The 24,082-nt window shown below is 36.7% G+C and overlaps 1 protein-coding gene across 5 annotated transcripts; it reads left to right on the top strand.

Annotated features, from left to right (window-relative positions):
* The first annotated feature begins 990 nt into the window (after positions 1-990).
* Positions 991-23,302, top strand: LOC117410443 (E3 SUMO-protein ligase ZNF451-like). 5 transcript variants are annotated; one of them, XM_034016990.3, is made up of 15 exons: positions 991-1,091; positions 2,843-2,932; positions 6,444-6,524; positions 8,575-8,700; positions 10,242-10,353; positions 11,170-11,314; positions 11,496-11,622; positions 12,005-12,164; positions 13,166-13,313; positions 17,258-18,819; positions 19,202-19,375; positions 19,688-19,818; positions 20,036-20,222; positions 20,422-20,484; positions 22,261-23,302. In XM_034016990.3, exons 2-15 carry the CDS (start codon positions 2,852-2,854, stop codon positions 22,305-22,307), a joined length of 3,144 nt encoding a protein of 1,047 aa, XP_033872881.3. In that variant the 5' UTR covers positions 991-1,091; positions 2,843-2,851; the 3' UTR covers positions 22,308-23,302. The 5 variants fall into 5 exon arrangements, with proteins under 5 accessions (XP_033872881.3, XP_058881001.1, XP_058881002.1 ...); XM_059025018.1 differs by lacking the exon at positions 991-1,091 and adding an exon at positions 1,674-1,728 and having other exon boundaries at positions 13,172-13,313; XM_059025019.1 differs by lacking the exon at positions 991-1,091 and adding an exon at positions 1,674-1,728 and having other exon boundaries at positions 22,267-23,302.
* Positions 23,303-24,082: the final 780 nt, after the last annotated feature.

Here is a 24,082-nt window from a genome sequence, read left to right as displayed (position 1 = left end):
CAACTGTGGGACCTTACAGAGACAGGTGTATTTAATCTGAAATCATGTGAACCACTTTTATTGCACACAGATGGACTCTGTTTAACTTATTGTGTGAATTCTGAAGGCAATTGGTTGCACCTGAGCATATTTAGGAGTGTCATAGCAAAGGGGGTGAATACTTATCTAATTTCAACCCCCCCCCCCCCCCCCCCCCATTTTTGACACATTGAAAGTGTTGATCTACCTCTCCCATGCACTGGACTTGCCTGATCTAAGCACCATGGACCCTCACCTAATGCACTATCCTTGCACTAATAATAGTATTATGTCATTGTAGATATAACTTCTTGTAATCCTAACTTGTTGGTTCCTAGTTCATATTGTATTTTAGACGTACTATTGCACTTACTGCAAACTACTGTATTTAAATATTAAACTTGCATTGTAACCCTGTACTGCCCTGTAAGTCGTCTTGGATAATAATAATAATAATAATAATAATAATAATAATAATAATAATAATAATAATAATAATAGCAACAACAACAACATCGACTGTGACCCGTAGTGGGCGCTGTACGTCACCGTGATTTTTGGAAAACAGTTCCCCTGTTTGAGCCGATAGACAAATGGCCCCATCGTCCATGGCAACTTTTCTTCCCTTTCTCACGCATTACTTTTTAGTCCCCGGGATGACTCTGCCCACACAAAGGTATTCCATAGTTAATTACTTTTTAATCTGTCTATAATCTCACAATTGTGCTCTCGATATACGTATATGTATTTTAAAATCCAAATCATGTTTACATTCAATTTCTTATATTTGTATGTATGTTTAGTTGTACATATTTTAAGGCCAATTAATTGAAAGAAATAAAACCAATTTTTTTTAAAAAAAAATAAATAAGTGAAATGTTGAGGTTTCGTCGTCCTTGTCGTATTCTCGTTCGAGAACAAAATCCATGCCAGACATGAAGAAAAAACTCAATTTCCCAGAGGTCTGTGCTCGGCACATGTTCATTCTTGTCTCGCGCAAGTTTAAAATGAAGTATGAGCCCCGGGAAAAGCTGCACTGTAACTAGTTGCATTACAACGTTAGGAAGCTCGGGGTACTGTATTGTGTTGTTTTGTTTTTTTTGTTTGTTTTTTTGCTTATTAGTATTATTATTTGTATTATCATAATTAGTTGTTAAAATATATGTGTTGATTTTGAATATAACCTTTTTCTATCTAGGATATTCAGTCTGAGAAATGTAACGTTTTTGAGCTTCAGTGTGCAAGAAGGCCTTGAGTATGCAGTTGTGTCTATTGGTATTACTTTGTTTACAAACACGCATCTCTAAATGAAGTATTGACTTTTTATCTTGTGCTTTCAATAGTGTATTAAGTTTACATATCTGGTGTTGCATGGTAACTATATCAGCAAAGTGGGCCCTGTAGTGAAAACTGTCGTTCAGATAGTTTACTTTGTTTTCCGTTTTAATTTATTTGAACTAAGTTAAACATTGTAATAACTTTAGACAACGTGATGCTGGTGAAAAAAATAAGTGATAGGTGAATTTTGTCATCGGGAAATTTCGCAAAATAAAATGACAATTTGGTGACACGTGTTATAAGACTGTGCCTCGGGGGAATTCTAACAGGAAGGGAGGGGTGTCTGTGTTGTCAGGGAAGTGCTCTGACTAGTTTTCTCCAACTCTCCTGGCCATGGTGGGAGTAAGACACGTGTTGAGCTTGTATTCTCTGGTAATAAACCGCAGATATTTTGTTCTAATTACTACAGACAGTGGTCATTGTTCGTTGTTATAAGGTGCATCGCTATTATCATTATGCAACTGTTTAGGGGTTTACCCCAGAGCTATATAAGTATATAAACTTGGAGTTTATTCTGCTCTGGCCCTTGGGGCTTGTTAGTTTTGCATGTCCGTAAAGCTGATTATAAGAAGATAATCAGAAAGGTAACACACGGATGCAACTAGGGTTGACAGCTCAGTCCAGGTACAAACTCCAGAAACCCAATATTCATCCAGTTATAGTATTGACAACCAATTAATATTGTACGTCTATTGCAGTAATATGTCTTAATGTAACTAACTTGTGCTGAGTTTACAGTATTGATGTTGCTGTAGTAATCTACATAGCTGTGGAAGCATACGATTAAAAACGGGATAATTCATATTAAAAACCAATGTCTTAATGTCTATACACATTGAAATCCTGGGACATCTCAACCCCAGTCCGATACAGGGACAGGTGGCAACGCTACTTGGAACTGTATCGTATCGCTTGTAAAACCTGTCGTCATGTTTTTGTGTACGACAGCCACAAAACTGGTACATGACCTGCGAAAGCACAAGTGTAGCTCCCTTAGTTTTAGCTGGTGGCACGAAAGCAATATACAGCTATATTATATTCAAGTAAGTAGAGATATGTTACAATGTTAAAATATATCCAGACCACTAGAGAAAGCTACCACGCTGTAGCCTATTGTATAAACTCAGTTCAGAGAATGGTACGGGGATAGCTGTGTGTGAATGTGAGAGAGGGTGAAAGAGTCAGTTGACGCAGGCAGTAGGTAAACTAGGACAAACACTTGCTGGTTTGGGTCGGGTTGCAGGTCTTTTTAACGCGTGTCGGGTCGCGGCTAAGAAGACGGTGTTATTATTATTATTATTATTATTATTATTATTATTATAATTATTATTATTTATTTCTTAGCAGACGACCTTATCCAGGGCGACTTACAATCGTAAGCGTAAGGCGTTGCAGCGGGTTGGGGTTCGGGTCAGAAGCGGGTCGTAAAAATCTGACCCGCGCAGGACTCGGTACAACTCTCAATTTCAACTGTCTTTTGTTGCAGGATAACGGTATGCATGTAATGATGTCGAAAAATGACAGTTTGGAATATGTTGGTGATCATGACACTGAAGATGAGGTGCAGTTTGTTTCTGTAAGTTTTTTGCAATTGACAATATTACGACCTCAAAAGGGACAGAGCAATAATAGACTGTTCACACTACTGTTCTGGCCCAGGGCCGCCTCAGATTTAGATCTGCAACCACGCAGGCCTACATGTGGCGAATTGATTGGAATTGGAATGGAAGTGCTACCAGGATATACAGTAATCCTTGATTCGTAGCAGATGTTTCTTATTAGTTGTTTTCAATGCAGTACAGTAGTAATTTTATGGTATATATTTTAAAAAAAAATGTCTTAATGTTATGGTGTGTAACGGTGATGGTCCGAGCTTACCCTCACCCACAATCACATTATTCTGTGAAGAACACTGAGGTATTTAGAACGCAGGAAACTGCAACTTGCTAGTGTTCACATGTATAAATATTTGTTTTTCGTAATGGATACTTCACTCAGATTGCAAATGACTAACAGGTTGTACATACAATGACTGTTGTTCACAAGACAAGCTCAAGACTGACCACCTAATACTACTGCTCCCTCCTAAGGAAAGCCATCGCATTAAATAATTAATTATTCAATAACCGGTTACACCTGGAATCATTTTATACATAAATAAACTACTGTATTTAACATTCGTTCCATTTACAATAAATATTCATATAATTTAGATTACACATGTTTCTTCTCAGTTATATGTATTTGTTTAACCTGTATGAATACCGTCTTTGTTTACAAACATGATTGTTAATCAGTTCTTTGCTCGTTATTGTTGTTATTGTTCTCTAGTCCCTAACCGTTAGCATTAAAGACTGAACATTAGCATTATCCCTTCTCTTGGAAGATTGCCGAACATATGGCTATAACAAAACGCATGTTCCACATTTATCGCTACGGCAACTTCATTAAGGGAAGCATTACATATAAACTACTACTCTATCGCCAGTAGAATAACATTAACGATAATAATCACAATCATAGGCATTGAAATATTACAGTGAAAATACAGATTGTTGCACTTTCAAATTTTAAGCAAGTTACACGCTTACCAGTGCCTTTAATCAATAAAATAAACACACTTTTTTGTTTACTTCAAATATTTCAAATAGTTCCCTGTTGTAAAAAAATAAAATAAATAAATATTCATGTTAGTTCTACTAAGTTAGTCTTCGTCCTCCGGATGGCAAACGGATTCCTATGATCCCTGCTACAGAGCTACATACTCAAATTGGTAATGTGATATGAAAAGGCGGCCCTAAGTCTGTTTTGCGTTCATATATATGTAAAGGCTGGTCCTGGTCCTGGTCCTGGATTGCATGCCACATCGAAACGGTGGCCTAAATCTAGGCCGGCCCAGGGCTGCCTTAAATCGCAAGTGTGAACGGGGTCATAGAAAGCAGGTCCCGAGGGAGTTTTTCAGAATGTAAGCGACTGAACGAGTTGGTCTTGTGTCTGCTCTTTATGGTGAGATGCAGGAAAGGTAGGAGAATAAATTTGATTTATTTAGAATATAAACGAATTGCAATCTTTGACCTATAGGCCTACAAGTACACACTGTCCATATGCTCTCTGTTGCTTTTCTTGTGTGGGTGTCTTTTTTTTTGTTAAACAAAGGGGATAAATAGAATTAAAGACTCGTATTGCTGTTTCACCCATTCCAGAGTTTAATACAAGCTTGATTAGCCACGGTGTATAGGTAACAGACTTGTGTCATATTAAACTCATAGTAAAACCAGAAATGCTATGCAACGGGAGTCTTATTTCCATCCTTGAACAAGCTTTACAGACATGCAGTTGGAACATTCATCATTTAGAACTAAAGTTAATCTAAAGCAATTGTAATTGCTAAAGTTTGATTACAGCATACATTTTTGACCTTTGCAATACTTAGCTTGGTCAGCATTTGTGTTTTAACTTGGAGGTATTGAGAGTAGAGATGTAATTAATTTATTACACCGTGTAACAATTTATTTATTTATTTTTGTTCCTGGGTAGTAAGTGTTATTTCCTAATTGCTTATGCCTCAAAAGTATAGAAAATGGCTATTATTCTCCACAAACTTTGCTTTTGTGACCAGGACAGTGATATTTTGAAATTTACCTATTTCCAATGAGAAAACGGGCGAATTTGTGTCTTTTCGTTCACATAAAGTCAGAAAAAAACATATGAATCCAAATTAACATGTATTTATACTAAAGTAATACAAAAATGACTACAAAAGATTTAGAAGTGAGTGGTTTTTCGAGATTTACGATTATACTGTAAATCACTTTCACGAATCAGCCCCCAAATGTAGTCTCCCATCATGTTCTTGTTATACTGTCCTTCACTGACAGCTCATCCAGGAGCCTCAAAGCCGTGCTGCTCCATAATGGTAACAAGTACCCGTCTCTTCCCCTGGCTCACTCGGTGCACCTCAAAGAGGATTACAACAGCATCAAGACCTTGCTGGATGCCTTGAAGTATGATGAGTACGGCTGGGACCCCCGGAAGGTGCTGATGCCACCACTGCACATCAAATTTGGCCTTATGAAACAATTTGTCAGAGCTCTAGATAAGGAGTCGGCAGCCTTCAAGTACCTTCAAGACTTCTTCCCTAAGCTGTCTGAGGCAAAGGTCAAAGCCGGTGTCTTCGTCGGACCACAGATAAAGAAGATCCTGGAGTGCAATGAATTCCCCAAGAAGCTCACTAGTAAGGAGCAAGCGGCTTGGAACAGCTTTGTCGCAGTGGTTCGGGGCTTCCTGGGCAATCACAAGGCCGAAAACTATGTGGAGCTGGTTGAGACTCTGGTGAAGAACTACGGCACAATGGGCTGTAGGATGTCCCTCAAAGTCCATATCCTTGATGCTCATCTTGATAAATTCAAGGAGAACATGGGAGCGTACTCGGAGGAGCAAGGCGAGCGCTTCCACCAGGATATACTGGGCTTTGAACGCCGCTACCAAGGACAGTATAACGAGAACATGATGGGAGACTACATTTGGGGGCTGATTCGTGAAAGTGATTTACAGTATAATCGTAAATCTCGAAAAACTACTCACTTCTAAATCTTTTGTAGTCATTTTTGTATTACTTTAGTATAAATACACGTTAATTTGGATTCATATGTTGTTTTTTTCTGACTTTATGTGAACGAAAAGACACAAATTCGCCCGTTTTCTCATTGGAAATAGGTAAATTTCAAAATATCACTGTCCTGGTCACAAAAGCAAAGTTTGTGGGGAATAATAGCCATTTTCTATACTTTTGAGGCATAAGCAATTAGGAAATAACACTTACTACCCAGGAACAAAAATTGTGTTACATAGTGTTATTGGTTGAGGAATAAAGAGATCAAAAAAGGCGTGTTATTGTCTAGTTAATCTAGTCTATGCAAAAAGTAATAGTTTAAGTGAAGTTTCTCCCACATATTTAAAAAGTGAAATATTGTTGCAATATGTTTTTTTCTTTCTGTTATTTAGGCTATTTATAGTTTAAGTTTAGAAATAAATACATCCTTGATATTTTATATATTTTTGATTTTATTACTTTATTTTAATTATAGGCCGGTGTTTTAAGACCGGTGTTGGAATGCATTGATTTGCTCAGTGATGAAGATGAAGTGGGTACCTCTGTTCAGACAAGCGTGAGTATACCCAATTCAATACTGAATCGGGGCTTGAATTCAATTTTTTTGTGCTGGGGGGATTTCCCCCCCTGTGCTGCAGCCAATGGGAGAGGATTCCAAAATTTTAGGGGGGAATGGCAAAAGAAAAGGCACTTTTACATAAAATATATATATATATTTTACTGCATCATCATTCACACTGGTGTTGCTTTAAAATAAAATACCTAGCGTACAAGACAGTGTAAGATAAGTGCTATGGTAGAATATGTTTGAAACATACAAAATATACGCTAACACTAATAATTTTAATTTCGAAAACTGAGCACCGTTCGCCCCTCTCCGCTCCAGCTCGTGTTATCCAGAAGCAAACCTTTAATTTCTTCATTGGCCGTCTCGAGAGCAAAGCGTTGTAGCGTGCGTAAGGCGTAAGCTGTATTGAAAGAAATGTCTTGAAACCCCTCTGCTGTTTGGGATTTTTTTGTTGAATGCCCAGACGACTAATAAAAAAAGTTGAATGCAAACTGTGCAAGCGACTCGTATCATGGAGGCATAACCAATCTCGGGGGTCACTTGACCAGCGTAAGTTCATATTATTATTATTATTAGTATTATTCATATTTTTAGTAGTAGTAAAATGTGACTGATAACCTGCTTAGAATTTACAATTATGTGTAAATAAACAACGTGTATTTTTATTTAAATTTCTAAAAACATAATTATTGTTCTATATAATGTATTTTTAAATTACATGTGAATGTTTTATTCCATTAATATGTATTGCCTGTAAAATAGGATTTTCAATCAAATATAAACAAGTAGTATGGTGACGTCACCAAAAATTATGCAAATGAGTACCATCGAAATTCGAACCTTCCCTCGGTAATGTGTTCCGAACCTTCGATGGTCAAAATGTACTCTGCGTTGCAGCCCTACATAACAGCTGTTCATCACTGTGAGACAGAGTACTCTCCATTGGTTTTACCATTGCCTGATGTGAAGTTTTTGCATGCAGCAGAAGAAAAAGGTGCTTTTCATTTATGTATGTTTAACTACTGGATAGTTTGTACTGCATGCATGTAACATATCAAATGAAAGGCCACAAAATGTCCTTTCATATTATGTAAGTTGCATACTGTATATGGTAGAGATGAGAATATATGTAAAAAAACAAAACAAAAAAATAAAACACGTTTTTTCCAAAATAATCATGTTTGGTCACTGCTATATATATTGTAATCATAGATGGCTCAAAAAAAAAAAAAAACACTGCACTATTGAACCTCAATATGAAATGAACATGGAGGGGAAGCTGAGCTTTTAAGCTTTCCAACGATACCGCCCCTTTGCAGTCTAGTTGCTACAATGACGGAGCTATAGATTTAAAACGAACCCTAAGTTAACTTCAGGCGATCGTAGTTCTGGCTAGGAGTACCACATACACACTCTGAATACGCCTTTGGAAAGCCCCAAGTCTGTACTTTTAAACAACCAGGTAGGTGGCTTTTACGGTTGCCGAGTATGTTGTAACCTTCGGTGCGCTGGTGCCCCAAAATGAATGGGGCTGAGTTTTAAGAGTGAAAGCGAGTGTCACTGCTTGCAAAACACCTAGATAGACTTAATATCGTGTTTTTTTTTTTTTTCCAAAACTGTTTACTTACTGCAGTGTACTGACTTTCTGTAATCCTTAAAGATAGCGGCCGAGAATCACGTACGAGAGAATAAAGTCTCGCGGCACTTAAAATATCCAACACTACTATTTATTTATTTATTTATTTATTTATTTATTTATTTATTTATTTTAACCAGAACTACTCAGAATGCGACGCATAGTGTTTTCGTCACTGACGCCCACTTCCTTAGAGATTGTTGTAGCTTTTCAGGCATTCTAAATTGGTTGAAAAATACAGTAGCTTGGTGTCTTAAAGATTTCCCTGCACTGAAAATGTGTCATTTTAATATGTTTGCTATTCTGAGCGCTGCTGGTCCAATATTTTTTTCATCTGCCTCTTGCTGGTTTTGAGAGAAATTTGACACTGACCTACCAGCTGTCTGTTCACTAACTTTTCAGAGTAAACTGAGACCGAAAGACCACGTTGACCGGCAGAAGGAAAGAGTTACTTCTACGCTGGATCAACTGGCCCACCATGTTGCTGTTGAGAAACAGGAGAGAGAAGAGAAAGACAAAGCCTTTAAGGTACATTTTATTTATTAAAATGTGTCGTTAAGATTGTCTCCTCACAATGGTCGTATACAGTATCCATATAGGTGGATTATATTTAGGGCTTGAATTTTCAAGACATTCCCTTGATGGCTTTAAATTGGAATTGCATTGCAGGGGTGTGCAATTCATATTGCCTGACTCCCGGGAGAAAAAGATTTGTGTGACGGCCAAGAAGTTTTGCCGTTTATACTTTGCCCATTGGATGAGTAGTTTATTTTTTTTATTTATTTATTTATTTATTTATTTATTTATTTATTCATATGTTCATTCTGTTGCTAGAAAGACACTCCTGGTATATTTTTAGAGTCACGCAAGTTTCTGAATACTGAATAGCAGAAGTCTAGCATCTACACAAACATTTTTAAAAGTGTTTACGTCCCACGTCCTGTCACTTCTGATTGGCTAGCTGTGGGAAAAGCTGATATTCTGTTAGTTACACTTTAGTAAAGATGTGTAGTGTGGATGGCCAGGACAACAGGTTACAGTGTAGAGAGATGTGTCATGTTTGTATGCAGCGTAATTCTGAGCTACTCACTAGCAAGTCATTACAAAATATTAATATTTTAGTTTGATTTTGAATGCATGTTTTAAGCTATCGTTTAATTTCTCCATTTAGTAGCTTCTTTCTGTATGTGCATACTGCTGTTCGGGGTGCCATTGCCACCGATGTGTGTTGAGGTTTGATTCGGCATTCAAGTGCAGGTTACACTCATGTGGAGAGTATGAGAAATAATGATGCACTGTACACCTGTAATAGCTGCCTGGAAGTTGCTGTATTGTATTCCAATTCTGCGCATTCTTGATTAGCTTTCTTTTGTGCATTTGTGCTATATTGGTAATGAATGCACAGGCGGTTTTGCGAGGCACAAACACATTTGCGAATTGAACAAAAACTGCTATATTCCAATTTTGCGCAACTGCTTTGTGCCATGTTTGAAAATTTAAATTTTTGCGAGGCACAAATTGTGCACGGGGATTGCGCGTTGCTTCTAATTCAGGGCCAAGGTGTTTAAACACACCAAAAATGAGTATGATCAATTTGTACGACACTTTCACATCATTTTATGTCACTGGCAATTAATTGTGATGTCATGACTCTGACAGCCTAGCACATATTACTTAAAGGAAAATAAAATATATATATATATTGGTTAGCACTTTGTAAAAATGGATGAGGACCAAAGGGGAGGTACGGTCATGACCTTGTAAATCTAATTAAACTATAATTATCTTCGTTAACAGGGGTGCATGTTGTCTGCTTTTGTGTGTGTTTTCTTAAGTTGTGAGGCTTTTTAATTAAACCCTTGAGTTCCAGGTATTTATACCAATCTCTTGTTTATTTATTTTATTTATTTATTTTTGGACTAGAGCAATACAGATATAGGTTTAGTTTTGTTTGGTGTGTCCAGTAAGTGTTTTTCTCATTATTTTTTTTTTTTAAATTAGCATTTTCTACCCCATCAAGAGATACAGCTCATAAGGTTAACCTTTTTTTGTTGTTGCTGTTGTTTCAGGAGAAGGTTGACTCTCAGCATGCCCATGGTTTACAGGAACTGGAATTTATTGAAGGACTATCTCATAAAGAGGAGGCCAAAAGATGTGTTGACCACTGGTTGCAAATGCCAGGTATTGCACGGATTAAAATAAACATATACCTCCATAATTGAGTTTCAGTAGTTCGGGACAAACACCAAACACAAAATGTTTTAGTACAAATATTTATTGTAGAGAATGCGGAGTTTGTGATTTAACAGAAAAGTATGCTGTATATACACATTCATTTGGCATCAAACCTAACTTGGTTTGAGGGTTCGCTGCCTGGCCGACTGGACGAGGCTGAGACCCCCATTTGATAAAACATAAAAACTGTTATTAAGAAAGGTGGAGATGGGGAGGTGGTGGGTTACGATGAAATCAAAACGCAACTGAGAGATAAGTGAAGAGGGTATTTATAGTGGTCACAGCAGTGTGGAGTGGTGGTTAGGGCTCTGGACTCTTGACCGGAGGGTTGTGGGTTCAATCCCCAGTGGGGGACACTGCTGTTGTACCCTTGAGCAAGGTACTTTAACTAGATTACTCCAGTAAAAACCCAACTGTATAAATGGGTAATTGTATGTAAAAATAATGTGATATCTGTATAATGTGAAATAATGTGATATCTTGTAACAATTGTAAGTCGCCCTGGATAAGGGCGTCTGCTAAGAAATAAATAATAATAATAATAATAATAATAATAATAATAATAATAATAATAATAATAATAATAACAATTTAAATTAGCTAATGTGTAAATTGAATGATTCAATTTGGTGATGCGGAGATTGGTGTCTGACCCTCCTCCCGAACTTTAATTATAAATTTCATTAATTCTGAATTAAACATGTAACATTTACTAAGCTTAATGTGTGTTTTGTGTTGCATTTTTGAATTTCTTATATACAGGTCTTCGACCAGGCTCTCTAAACTCTGGATACAGAGATTCTTTGAGATGTGAAACCTTGCCAAATATGAAGCCGGTTATGTGCCCTATATTGCACTGCAATCGAATGTTTGACAATGGGCAGCTTCTGGTTGGCCATCTGAAAAGGCAGGTTTTCTATACAAGCTAAACTTTTAAAAGTAGATCTTCATACATGGGATAGTTATCTTTATTGACTTAGATACTGCTTTCACAATTTCTCCCAAAAATGGTATGTTCCACTGCCAGTCCAGGTCAATTGGTCAGTTGTTTGACTGAAATATCAGTTTTGTTTTGTCTTGTCTTGTAGATTTGACCATTCTCCATGTGATCCAACTATTACACTCAAAGGAGCTCCATCAATTTCCTTTGCATGTATTGCTTGCTCCAGGCGATACCCATCTGAGGATCAGTACAATGTCCACAGGAATACTAAGGTAACAGCTGCAAGGATGCACTATCAGGTGGATCTGTTTTTTCTGTTAACATCAGGGAGAAATTGATGGGTTGGCTTTCTTTTAAATTGGTTACTGTTTTTACGTGTGTTTTATTTACATTTCTGACAAGTAGTTGGTTGTTTTCAATGGATGTTACACTGTAGTCCTAAGTACAAAAACCACAGTTTTAATTTTTTTTTATTTTTAAAGATAGGTAACCAATGATATGAAGCACTTATTTTATTATTTTATTTGCTGTTTTGAGTGGTTTAAAAAAAAATACCACACATGTGTTACCAAAGTCAAAACTAATTTTCAGCAAAGGACAAATGTGACTTCTGAAATATGCTTAATGATTTGTGAGAGAATTTTCCTTTTTCAGATCAAATCTGTGGATGCAGATGGGCATAACAGCACTCAGCATTGTCAGGAAGTTCAGTGTTTTGCTTGTCCCTTTTGCTTCCTCCTTTTCAACGTAAGGGATCAATGTTTGCAGCACATGTCTGCAAAGAATCACTTTCAGCAGTCTATTAAACTAAGCGGTAGGTTTGGAATAGTTTGCTTTCATGCTATTTCAGAACCATGTGATGTGTGTTTTCATAGTTACTAAATAATCAAGTCATGTGTAACAGGGTTTACCCCCACTTGCTGAGGGAATGTGAAGTAACAAACAATAAAAATAAGTTATTAAACTGAGAAAACAAATAAAGCAATATATCTTTAATGCAATTAAGTAAAAAGTATATTAAGAATCCCTCATGTTGAAATTTAAATACTGGCCCTTACATTTATTCCTGTAATCGGTGGCTCCTTGACTTTCATTTGTTTTTTATTTGTACATCACTGCTGTATGAAAGATGATGGACTATTCGCTAAATAATGCTGCCTCAGTATCTTTAATTGACTGCATGGAACATAAGCAATTTGCAGGAATTTACAGATGTCATCCTGGACGCTCAGGATCATCTAGACCAGGGGTCTACAACCCTGGTCCTTGGGAGCTACTGTCGCTGCTGGTTTTCGTTTTAATCCATCTATGTTACTTGATTGATCCAATTATTGGCTTAATTAGTCAAGATTAACAGGTGTTCCAGATCTTTAACCACTGATGATGTAAAGACACCTATAAAACCTGCTGGACAGGGGCTCTCCAGGACCAAGGTTGGAGACCCCTGAAATAGACCAAAGGTGCGCAATCAAACTTATCGCAGGCTGCAGATCCAGAAAACTAGCTTAACTTAATATTTATAGCGGGCCACACATTACTAAAGAATAATCTGAGTTTAACCCTTAGCTGCAATACACACACACACACACACACACACGTATGTATGTGTATATATATATATATATATATATATATATATATATATATATATATATATATATATATTATAGACAATTTTCCTTACAATTACTGTTCATTTTATTTCGTACTGCACGATACACATCACAAACTAAAATATATTGGTCTATATAGTGGTCTGTATTTAAAGTCGCTTGATATTGTGATTAACCTAAATTGTATTTTCTTTTGTGACAGAAACAGAAGATACTCCAGCTCCTATTCCTATTCCAGCATATGCTAAGAAGCTTCTGATCTCCTTATGCAAAGAAGTTCCCTTCCAGATAACGTGTACAGCTTGTAAGCAGGTGTTGAACTCGTACGTGGAGGTGACGGCACATTTTAGGTAAACTGTTTTTAATTCTAAACCTCACCCTTTATCTCAGCCAAATTGGGTTCCAAGTAGAGTGGTCATCATCCCATGTTAGATGACTGGAAAAGCTTATAATTTAAAAATAAACGTCTGCTCAGTACTGTTGGCACCACCATTACGTTATTAAAAACAAAGAACACAAATACAAAATTACAACTTAATTTCAACATAGCAGGAAAATGTACCTTTTGAGTAATGCTGGCTTGCTGGAATTATCAGAACCAATTTGGTTGACTATGAAACCAACTTGTAAACAGACCTATCCACTTCACTACAGCTTATCATTTTTAGTGCAGTGATTTTTTTTTTTTTTTTTTTTAGTTATTTAAACAAAAGTGAAACTATCCTTTTGTTAATAAAAATGACTAGTTATATGCAATCCGCAAAATGTGATACAGATACTAAAACCTTCACACTTCATAACTCGCAATCTAAGTCTGTTACGAAGGTCATTGTCACAAAGTTTGACAAAGACATATAACGAGGATTGTGGGAAACCTTTGACTTTTTGACAAATAGCAAGATGATTCTGTTTTACGTTTTCAGGATAGTAGGACCAATGATTTGATTTGGATGATATGTAGATTTGTGAGACACAATTAATGTTTGTAACTACTAGAAGCCCTTGTATAATATAGTTGCTTACATTACTATAATGAAACTAAGACTAGAAATTAGCAAGAAAATGCAATGGCCATCTGAAGAGCTTTTGTGGTATGTCAGTTCTTTTCAGATCAAACTTTTATGTACAGCATTTTCAATATGTGGGATCTGTTGTAGGTTTATGTACAAAAGCTGTAATTGAAATTGTATAAAAGGTACATTTCAGCCATGGGGAGAAAGACTTTAGGGAATATGTCCATATTTAGCACATAAGTTCAGTAGTTATCCTGCACATACACTAATCACTACATAGCTTCCCCACTCAAATGTAGGGTTTGAATCCCGAGATCTAGTTTCTGTAACGGGTCCAAGATTTACCACATAGTAAAAGTGAAAATACTTGTTTTTAATTTTTATTGTACATAGTTATTATTTGTTTATTTATTATTTGTTTATTTAGCAGACGCCTTTATCCAAGGCGACTTACAGAGACTAGGGTGTGTGAACTATGCATCAGCTGCAGAATCACTTACAACTACGTCTCACCCGAAAGACGGAGCACAAGGAGGTTAAGTGACTTGCTCAGGGTCACACAATGAGTCAGTGGCTGAGGTGGGATTTGAACCGGGGACCTCCTGATTACAATCCCTTTTCTTTAACCACTTTGATCTCTGAATCGATACCATGTAAGCACTCCAGATAAGCTGCATACAGGGTGTTTTACGCATTGAGAAAATGAGTTACTTATATGGGGATACACCAAGGTCACGAGACAATGCGTATCACGATACACAAGCCACGATACGATTCATATCATGATACTCCTCTGCTTGACAGACTTGAAAACATTTCAGCTCTATACACAGATTCAGTTGAAAATCAATGATATTTATTTACCACTAAGTAGTATAGAACTTGTTTGAGTTTTAAGACAAAGCAGTATGTCAGCTAACTTAACCAAATCTACTTAGCACGTTTCTCAGAGGGGAAAAAAAATATTAAGCAATGTGTTTGTAAAGTACAAACTTTGTTCATGTGCTTATTTAGAAAAATTTAAATACTAGTTTTATCAGCCTTAAGTTGTTGTCATCTATACTAAATAGCTTCACAGGAAACGTTAATTCCATAAAAAAAAGTCCATTCTTATATCCTGTCCTCCCTCACAAATGACTTTACTCATTATATATATATATATATATATATATATATATATATATATATATATATATATATATATATATATATATATATAGTGCCTTGCAAAAGTATTCAGACCCCTGACCAATTCTCTCATATTACTGAATTACAAATGGTACATTGAAATTTCGTTCTGTTTGATATTTTATTTTAAAACACTGAAACTCAAAATCAATTATTGTAAGGTGACATTGGTTTTATGTTGGGAAATATTTTTAAGAAAAATAAAAAACTGAAATGTCTTGCTTGCATAAGTATTCAACCCCCACACATTAATATTTGGTAGAACCACCTTTCGTTGCAGTAACAGCTTTAAGTCTTTTGGGTTAAGTATGTACCAGCTTTATTGCACACAGTGTCGGAGTGATTTTGGCCCATTCTTCTTGGCAGATTTGCTCCAGGTTGTTCAGGTTGGTTGGACGACGCTTGTGGACTGCAATTTTCAAATAGTGCCACAGATGCTCAATGGGATTGAGATCAGGACTTGAACTCTGTAGCTCCTTCAAAGTGATTGTTGGCCTCTCTGTGGCTTCTCTCACAAGTCTCCTTGTTTGAGCGCTGAGTTTTGAGGTACAGCCTTTTCTTGGCAGTGCCTGGGGGTGGTGTGATGCAGCTTCCACTTCCTGATTATTGATATCCAAACACTTGGATATTATTTTGTACCCTTTCCCTAATCTATGCATTTGTATTACTTTATCTCTAACTTCTGTAGAATGCTCTTTGGTCTTCATTTTCCTTCAGATTCACAGCCTGACCAATGATCCTTTAACAGTGGGGTTTTTATCCAGAAAATGTGACAGCAGCTTTAATGGTTCACAGGTGGAGGCCAATGGTAAGGTAATTGTGTCCTCATTAGGGCAATTTCTTTCATCGGTGTAAACTGGGAGCTTCCACAGCTCAGGGCTTGAATACTTATGCAAGCAAGATATTTCAGTTTTTTATTTTTCTTAAAAATATTTCACAACATAAAACCAATGTCACAATAATTGATTTTGAGTTTCAGTGTTTTAAAATAAAATATCAAACAGAACGAAATTTCAATGTACCATTTGTAATTCAGTAATATGAGAGAATTGGTCAGGGGTGTGAATACTTTTGCAAGGCACTGTATATATATATAAATTACAGTCATAGCAGCGAGTTTTTACAGACTGCTTGCTTCCTGATTCCTCTCTGTCCACAACAAAAATATTCTTGTTATTTTTGTCTCATTATTATTATTATTATTATTATTAATAATAATAATTTATTAATAATAATAATAATAATGTTTTTTTCTAAGTTTTGTTTCTCTAAATTTCATGTTTTTGTCTATCAGTTTTCATTAACGATTGTAACCCTAAATTAAATTATTTTAAAATGAACTCGCCATTGTTTCCTCTACTCCTGCTTAAATTCCGGAAGCGTCTGACCGGCTCATTGCACAATGGGATATGTCTAGAATCAAGTGGAGTTTACGTTCAAACAACCAAGACCTTTTCTTTCATGATTTACAGTTTAATAAATGTGGCATATTAGCTCCTCATTTCAATCTTGTATCACGATACACGAAGGTGTATCGTATCGTGATGCATCGGTACACGATGAATCGTTTCACCCCTAGTTACACATGATATAGTCATTTAATGCATAAAGAATAGGCATAGCAATTTTGCTGCACAGTTACTTTCGCATGTTATCAAGCTTCTTCTACTTAATTGATTCCCAGCATCTCAATGGTCAATTGTGAATAAACTGCATGCGGTAGCTAGAGAAAATATCATGTTGGTACATCTAATTGTAGCCTGTCTGGGAATTGCCAGAAACATGTGACCAATAAGTACAGCTTTTCAGTAAAACATACAGTTGAATTCACTCACTTGTAATGGGTGTTTGTGACTCAACCTAACCTACCAATTTACCTTTATTTGCTGTCAACTGGATTTTTGGAATGTAAATTTCTATAATAAATACAATATTCTATGTTTGGAGAGAGTCGGGATGCTTTATATTGCTATAGCAAGGCGATCAGTAAGGAATACAATATTAGCATTTCGTTATTTGCATTGGTGCATGTAAAAAATGTGTTTAAAACCATGCTTTAATTAACAAGAAGATTTTTTTTTTATTGTTTACAGAACTGCATGCAAAAATGCTGGTCCAATAGCTGTCTCTCACAAAAGTGTTGTCCAGGTTGCTGAGGTATTCAGAGTAAAGGGGCATTGCTTAGGTTGCTCCAGACTCTTCACAGATGAAAGTCAAATGAAAAGCCATGAGCATCTAACTCGGCATAAAGTTGAGGTTGTATCTTCCATGGAGAAGGCTGTCTTGCTATTCTGTGATTTCTACGAAAGAAGCAAGAATCCCCCTGACCTTCGCTTGGTGTTGAATAACGTCAGACCAAAATCCTTTCCGCTTAAGAGGCCCCTGAAGCAAGAGCCTGAGAGTAAAGGTTCCGGGGCCTCCAGTGCAAAACGCATGAGAGCCAGTGAAGGCAAAAGCCAAGAAACAATCTCGCCTGGGTCCAGATCTGTGGTGTCAGCCTTCTTCTGTGAGTGCAACCAGCATTACAACACAGAAGTGGAGGTTGAAAAGCACATTATTGCGATTAACCAGATATTCTACAAATGTGCAGTTTGTGGAAAGCAGGCTGGGGATCTGGCAGTCATTGGTTTACACATGAGCCGTTTTCACGGTGGGGCCCACCTGAACAACTTCCTGTTCTGGTGCCAAATTTGCAAGATAGAAATGCCTAGAAAAGAGGATATCCTGTCCCATGTGATGGACTCCCACGATGGCCATGGTTTTTGCTATGAGAAAAAGGTTCTCGAGGAAGTGCCTTCTCCCTCCACATCTAAATCATCAACAACCTTTTCAGAACAAAGCGGTAGCACAGGACAAGCTAGAACACCAAGTCTGGCCACCTCAGACCCTGCACCCAGTGGCAAATGGCTGTGCAGGATCTGTGAGGAACTCTTTGTTTCCGAAAAAGCTGTATACAATCACTGCAAAGAGATGAACAACCATAGGTTCCAAAAGTATGTCTGCGGCTACTGTAAGCAGCGTTTCCTGAAAGTGGAAACCCTCTATCGTCACTTTCAGGATGAGCATGAGGGTGAGATTGACGTTAAGTACTTCTGTGGGCTCTGTGATGGCCTGCAATATGACATGCAAGAAGAGTTCCTAAACCACTACCAATCATACCACAGCAAGGATTATGTATTTGTGGCAGAACGAAATGACTCTCCACTCCAAAACCAAGCAGCTACAGACCCTGAAACCAAAACGTCCTGTAGATGCAAGATGTCCTGTTCTAACAAGTCAGAAAAGCAAATTGCTCGCAAGAAGTGCCTGAAAAACTTGATTCAACAGAGCAAGCTGTGGTTCCGATGTAGATTATGTATAGCAACATCACAGACTCTGGAAGCCATGCAAAAACACACAAAGATACATGGGTTCACAAAGAAGAAAAGTAAATTTTTGGTTTGCTGTGGCTCATGCACTAAGAGGTTGTCTGATCTTAATGGTGGCCACAATCACTATTTTTCAAAGCACTGCTTTCCCCAGGCTGGATGTACTGTGAGCCCTGCAAGCAAAACCACCTCTTCTGGTGTTCATGCTAGTCCTATGCCTAAAGGACAGCAGCCAAGTTGCACACCAGACCAGTCGTCCAAATCTGGGATCCTGCCAGGATTGAAAGGTAGTTTGCTTATCACTCTTAAACAAATTAACCCACATATGAGTAGCTGGCACTTCACACAATGAGCATAAGTAGGTTGATTTTTGTTTTTATTTTTATTTTTTTCCCCCAGAGTGTTGTCTCCATTTGATGTTAGGTTTTCCTTGGGAAAAGCTGTTTAAAATATGTCCAGTAATTTGTAGGAATTTCAGCAGTCCCATAGTACAGTATAAAGAGAACACTGCGAAAGTTAGTCTGTGGAAGATTGTTGCTGTTTCACATAATTGTTTAAGTGGTTAAACAAATGCAGGGATAGGACAGTAAATAAACCTAAACATTGCCATTGACAATATCCTATACATTGTTATGGTGTCACTGTAACAAGTTCTGTTTTCTCAATTAGGAAATGAGAAGTGTGAGAAACCTGCCCAGGAAGAGTCCAAGCATGAGCTTCCAGACATGGACTATCTCATGACCACGACCCACATTGTGTTTGTTGATCTAGACAACTGGCCATGTTTTTTCAGTCGTCTGCCAGGATACTTAAACCAGGGCATATTTGTTTGGGGATTTCAAGGTAAGGCAGTCAAATAACCTAAACAAAGTGTCTATTTATTCAGATTGAATATTTGTCTAAATCACTTTTTTTATCGTTCAAACTGTAAGTAATTAGGCCTTTGGCCGACCATATACTTGAAGATTATTCCCATTGCATTTTGATGAATTATTTAAGAATGTCCCACTCACAGAAGGTGCTTCTTAATTTTTAGGTGGTGCTAGAACAACCTTACATTATGATTGGTGTCAGCAGACTTTGTTACAGTTATGGGTTAGTGATATTAGGTTTACTTATTTTTGTACAATTTTCAGCCCAGTTCAACTTTTACAGGTGGGAAGAACATTTGGAGGGCTCCAGACGGATGCAAAGTCTACAATTATCTTGTGAACACTGGATGTTTCTTCCTTCATCCACGGTGCAGTGATAGAAAAGATGCAGCTGATTTTGCCATCTGTGTGCATGTTAGTAATGCATTTATTCGGTTGCTTGATTCACAAGAAAAGTACACCAGCTCTCCACTAAAAAATTGACCAAAAAAAAAATTAAAAATGAATGTAGGTCTGTTTTTAGGGAGTGTTCTAATACTGTGAAAAGAATTGTTTTCATATCACTGGACTTGCTGAGCGTATTTGCTTCATTCTTGGTACCACGCATTTGGTTTTGTTTTTCTGCCTGCAGGCTGGCCGACTCGATGAACAGCTGCCCAAGCATATTCAATTTACCATTCTTTCTGGAGACAAGGGTTTTCATGAGTTGGAGCTGCAATTTCTTAAAACCATGAGGACAGCACATATCCTTAACCCTCACCAGCTGGAAGGAGAGATGATGTGTGCACTGCTGAATAGCATTACAGACATTGGCAAAGGTTTGGCTGCAGCAGAGATAGGATGACTGCACATGGCTTTTTTTTTGTTTTAGCTGACTGATTACAATAAATGTAGTGTGATAAAATCAAACATAGTACTTTGTATTTTCTTGAGGGGGGGTCGGAAATATGTTTAAGATTTGAAATGTGTCGTTAAGGTGTATGTCTAAATATGTTCCAATTTTTTTTTTTTTTACAGATCGTGACGACATGAAGACTGCAGTGGAATTGAGTTTAAAGGAGAAAAACAATAAAGGACAGGGTGTGTTTTTTTTTTCTATATAGCTGAAGTGTTTGAAATTGTAGTTTTATTTGAATCCTGGGGATACTTGTGGGTTTGTAACCAAAACCAAATTTCGGGTCTAAACCGATATTATTCATAATCTTTCCAATGGGATTATGAAGTAATGCATTTGTATTTTTCTGTTTGCATCATGCATATGAAGAACTATTGCTGTCTATCTACCTACCTACCTACCCACCCACCCACCCACCCATGGGTGTGCAGTTCATATCACCCAAAGCATGGGACAAAAAGATTTCTGTGAGGGGCAAGTTTTGCCGTTATACTGTGCCTATTGGACACATAGTTTGTATTTATTTATTTTACCTGTTTTTTCTGTTGCTAGAAAAACACTCTGGGTAGTCTAGCACCATTTTAAAAAGTGTTTACGTCCCACCCCTATCACTTGTGATTGGCTAGCTGTGGGGAAAAATCGGATCTTCTATTGGTTACAAAGAAACCCAGAAATGGCTACCCTAGAGCCTACCCTAGGCACAGACTAATCTTTTAAACTTAAGGTATTTACGTTCTTTGTAAATTAGCAAATAAGTGATACTGCTTAATACACAAACCTGACATTTAAATGCAGCCATCTAGTAAAGTTACATTTAAAAAAAATTAAAAAAAAACTGTAGTCATGAAGGTTTTTTTTTTTTTTTTTTTTTCTTTGATTTTAGTGTTGGTAAACTAGTTTGCCATTTATCATATTTACATATTTTTTTTTAGCTCTAAATTCTATATTAAAAAAAAAATGAACAGACGTGATATTAGTTATTTATTGGACATAAACATGCATATTCCATTGATTTGTAAAACTATTAAAACATGAAGACTGACATATGTTTATAATGATATAAATTAAATGTTTATATATGAGATTCTGTACAATATTTTATTTTAAAATATAATAGACTAAGTCTCATGGCAATGTGTTAATCTGTTAATTAATGTATTTATTTTTCAGTGAGAGTAGTGCAGAGAAAGAACGTTGATTCCCCCCCCCCCCCCAAAAAATAAATAAATTGGGGTATAAAACTAGGATCACAAAAAAATATAGATTTTGTCTTTGCAGAATGAGGGCACATTTAAAAAAGGCACAGTTTTAAAAAAAATCAAATAATAAAATGCTGGTGAAACTTAACCTGACAGGTTATACACAAGTCCTTTAATCTGGGGTCCAGCAGTTACAAAACTGAAAAAATGTCAAGAAAAATCAGAATTCCACAAAGCAGCAGTAATAGTTGGCAATGATTTTGTAACTGTGATGCAACAAACTAAAACACCTGCACATCAGGAGATGAATTCAGCTTATAGCTTTTTATATTTGAATAACTCCAAGTATTGCTTATTATAGTTCTTAGTATGTTACTTAAATTTACTAACAAATGTGTTCCAAATTACACTGACGGGAACAGTTCCTTAAAGTATGTTCTGCATCTGTTGAGGTGAGGTGGGGTCACAAGGAACCTTTTGTGTATGTAGAAGAATTTAGTTAACCCTGTTTATCACTAATTTATTGTGTTCACGGTTAAATAAAAACCAAAATCCTACAAGTTATTTTCTACTTTTTGAATATAACTTGTAGTTTTGTGCAATGGGGAGGGGAGGGGAGGGGACAAGTAGATTTTTCTACCAAGTGTTTTTCAAAAATTGCACACCCCTGATATATAGTAATGATGATGATTTGAATGGCATCTGTTTGGTTTGAATTATCCTTGCAGTGCATGTTTCTCATTGTGTTGTATTTCCACTCAGATGCAGAAATAAAAGAAGCAATCAAGAGAAGCCTGGAGGAAATATGATACATAGGTAATCGGTTTCACTGCACTGAACATGTCTTCACTTTTGGAGAGTTTCACATGATTTGATTGGCTCTTGTAATACTTACATTTGCATATCCTGATTTGTATTTGTGTATATCTCCATCGTTATGTATTACAGAACCCTTTTAAGTTACACTTTTTTTTATGTTTTTAAAGTTTGAATGATAGTCATTGTGCATGTTTGCCAATATTTATGTGGCTGTAAAGCAAGTTGGGTGTATGTCATTACAATAGACTGTTGGAATGCCTCGTATGGTAAAATATTATATACAATAAAGTATATATAGAGAGAAATGCTGTTTATTTCATATTTTAAATTACATGAAAGAACTTTTTGACTGATATGAAACAGTGATATGGTGACTTCTAGCCTATGATGTTGAGCTACATAAAGCTCTACACCTTGCATAAGAACATAAAAAAAAGTTGAGCTACATAAAGCTCTACATCTTGCATAAGAACATAGTCAGGCATATGATAAACAAAATGCATAATGAGCTAGGAGTTTGAAATATGTTAAATATGGGGCTAGAAATGTAAAACTTTGTTCCCCTTAATATGTTCTGGGCCAGTGGTTTTCAACCTGTGGTACGCCTACCAGTACTGGTACACACCAGCAGTTGTTCTTTTATGATGATATGATTCCACAACCAAAGCAGCCACTCTGTGTTGAGTGTGGTGCACTCTTGTCAAATAGTTAGATGATGTTGCATTTTCAGTGAGAAAACCGGTTGTAATGGGGTAGGTGTCTATTTTACAACAGCCATTTAAGATTGCACATAGTTATTGGTACACCTGGTGGTCCCTTCTGGAAACACTGGTTTTTGAGATGAAAAGGTTGAAAACCACTGTTCTAGGCCAGTGAATGAGTCTCTTGCCATAAGTGAAGCAGTATTGTAAACTCTTCCTTATTTGACAAATATACCGAACATCAAAAGAAACTTATCACTACTATAACACATTCTATTTTTTTTTTTTAAAAAAAGGTATATAAATGATGAACATTGATTAAATGTTTTTTTTTTTTTTTTAATCACTCAATCATTCATCCTTGACCATGACACACTTGACTGACTATGACTGAAGCATAGGCACTTAATCACCTAATTAGCAAGACAGTTGATTGGACACTGGCTATGGAGTGATTTCAGCTTTTGAATTGCAAGCTTGAATAAAAGTAAAGCAAATCACAGAAAAAAACAATGCTATGTCTGTCAAGAGAGCAGCGCCTTCGTGCAATCGGCATGTTGAGGCTGGACTAGGGCAGCATACTGTGGCTCGCCATCTTGGGTGCTCGCAGCCAGCAATTTCAAACCTGGTGAGATGGTATAACCAGACACACTGTCAATGACAGGCCACGAACTGGGAGACCAAGAGCCACAACCCTGCCCAAAATCAACAGATCATTTTGCAGCATCTTTGTGATGTCAATTGTTAATCAGCACAATAAAAAGTCACTGCACCTGCTCTAAAACAGAGTTTGTCATTTATCAATCACATCTAGTTAATTTTATTCAAATATAAGTGATAAGTTTCTTTTGATGCTCAGTATACATTTGAGTTTGTGTGTGACGGACAGGACATCTACACAAAGTATGTACTACATATTGCATGTTTCAGTTGGTGCCATATATTTCCTTTGTGATTTAAGGTCTTGGAAGTGGGTACAGATTTGGTTCTTAGTTAATCCCAAAACAACAATAAAATAACTGGTTAACAAGAAAGGTTATTCCTATGAACAAAACATCCTGGAA

The sequence above is a fragment of the Acipenser ruthenus genome, chromosome 6 (genome assembly GCF_902713425.1).
Source record: "Acipenser ruthenus chromosome 6, fAciRut3.2 maternal haplotype, whole genome shotgun sequence".
Lineage (NCBI taxonomy): Eukaryota > Metazoa > Chordata > Actinopteri > Acipenseriformes > Acipenseridae > Acipenser > Acipenser ruthenus.
The sequence above is the reverse complement of the archived record's forward strand: the minus strand, read 5'-3'. Positions and strand labels throughout refer to the sequence as shown.

Coding starts and splice junctions, on each gene's coding strand:
- LOC117410443 (XM_059025017.1), top strand. CDS start 1,690: ATGGTGGGAGTAAGACACGTGTTGAGCTTGTATTCTCTG. Junction 8,701..10,241: donor AGAAAGACAAAGCCTTTAAG/GTACATTTTATT, acceptor CTGTTGTTTCAG/GAGAAGGTTGACTCTCAGCA. Junction 19,376..19,687: donor ATTTGTTTGGGGATTTCAAG/GTAAGGCAGTCA, acceptor CAACTTTTACAG/GTGGGAAGAACATTTGGAGG.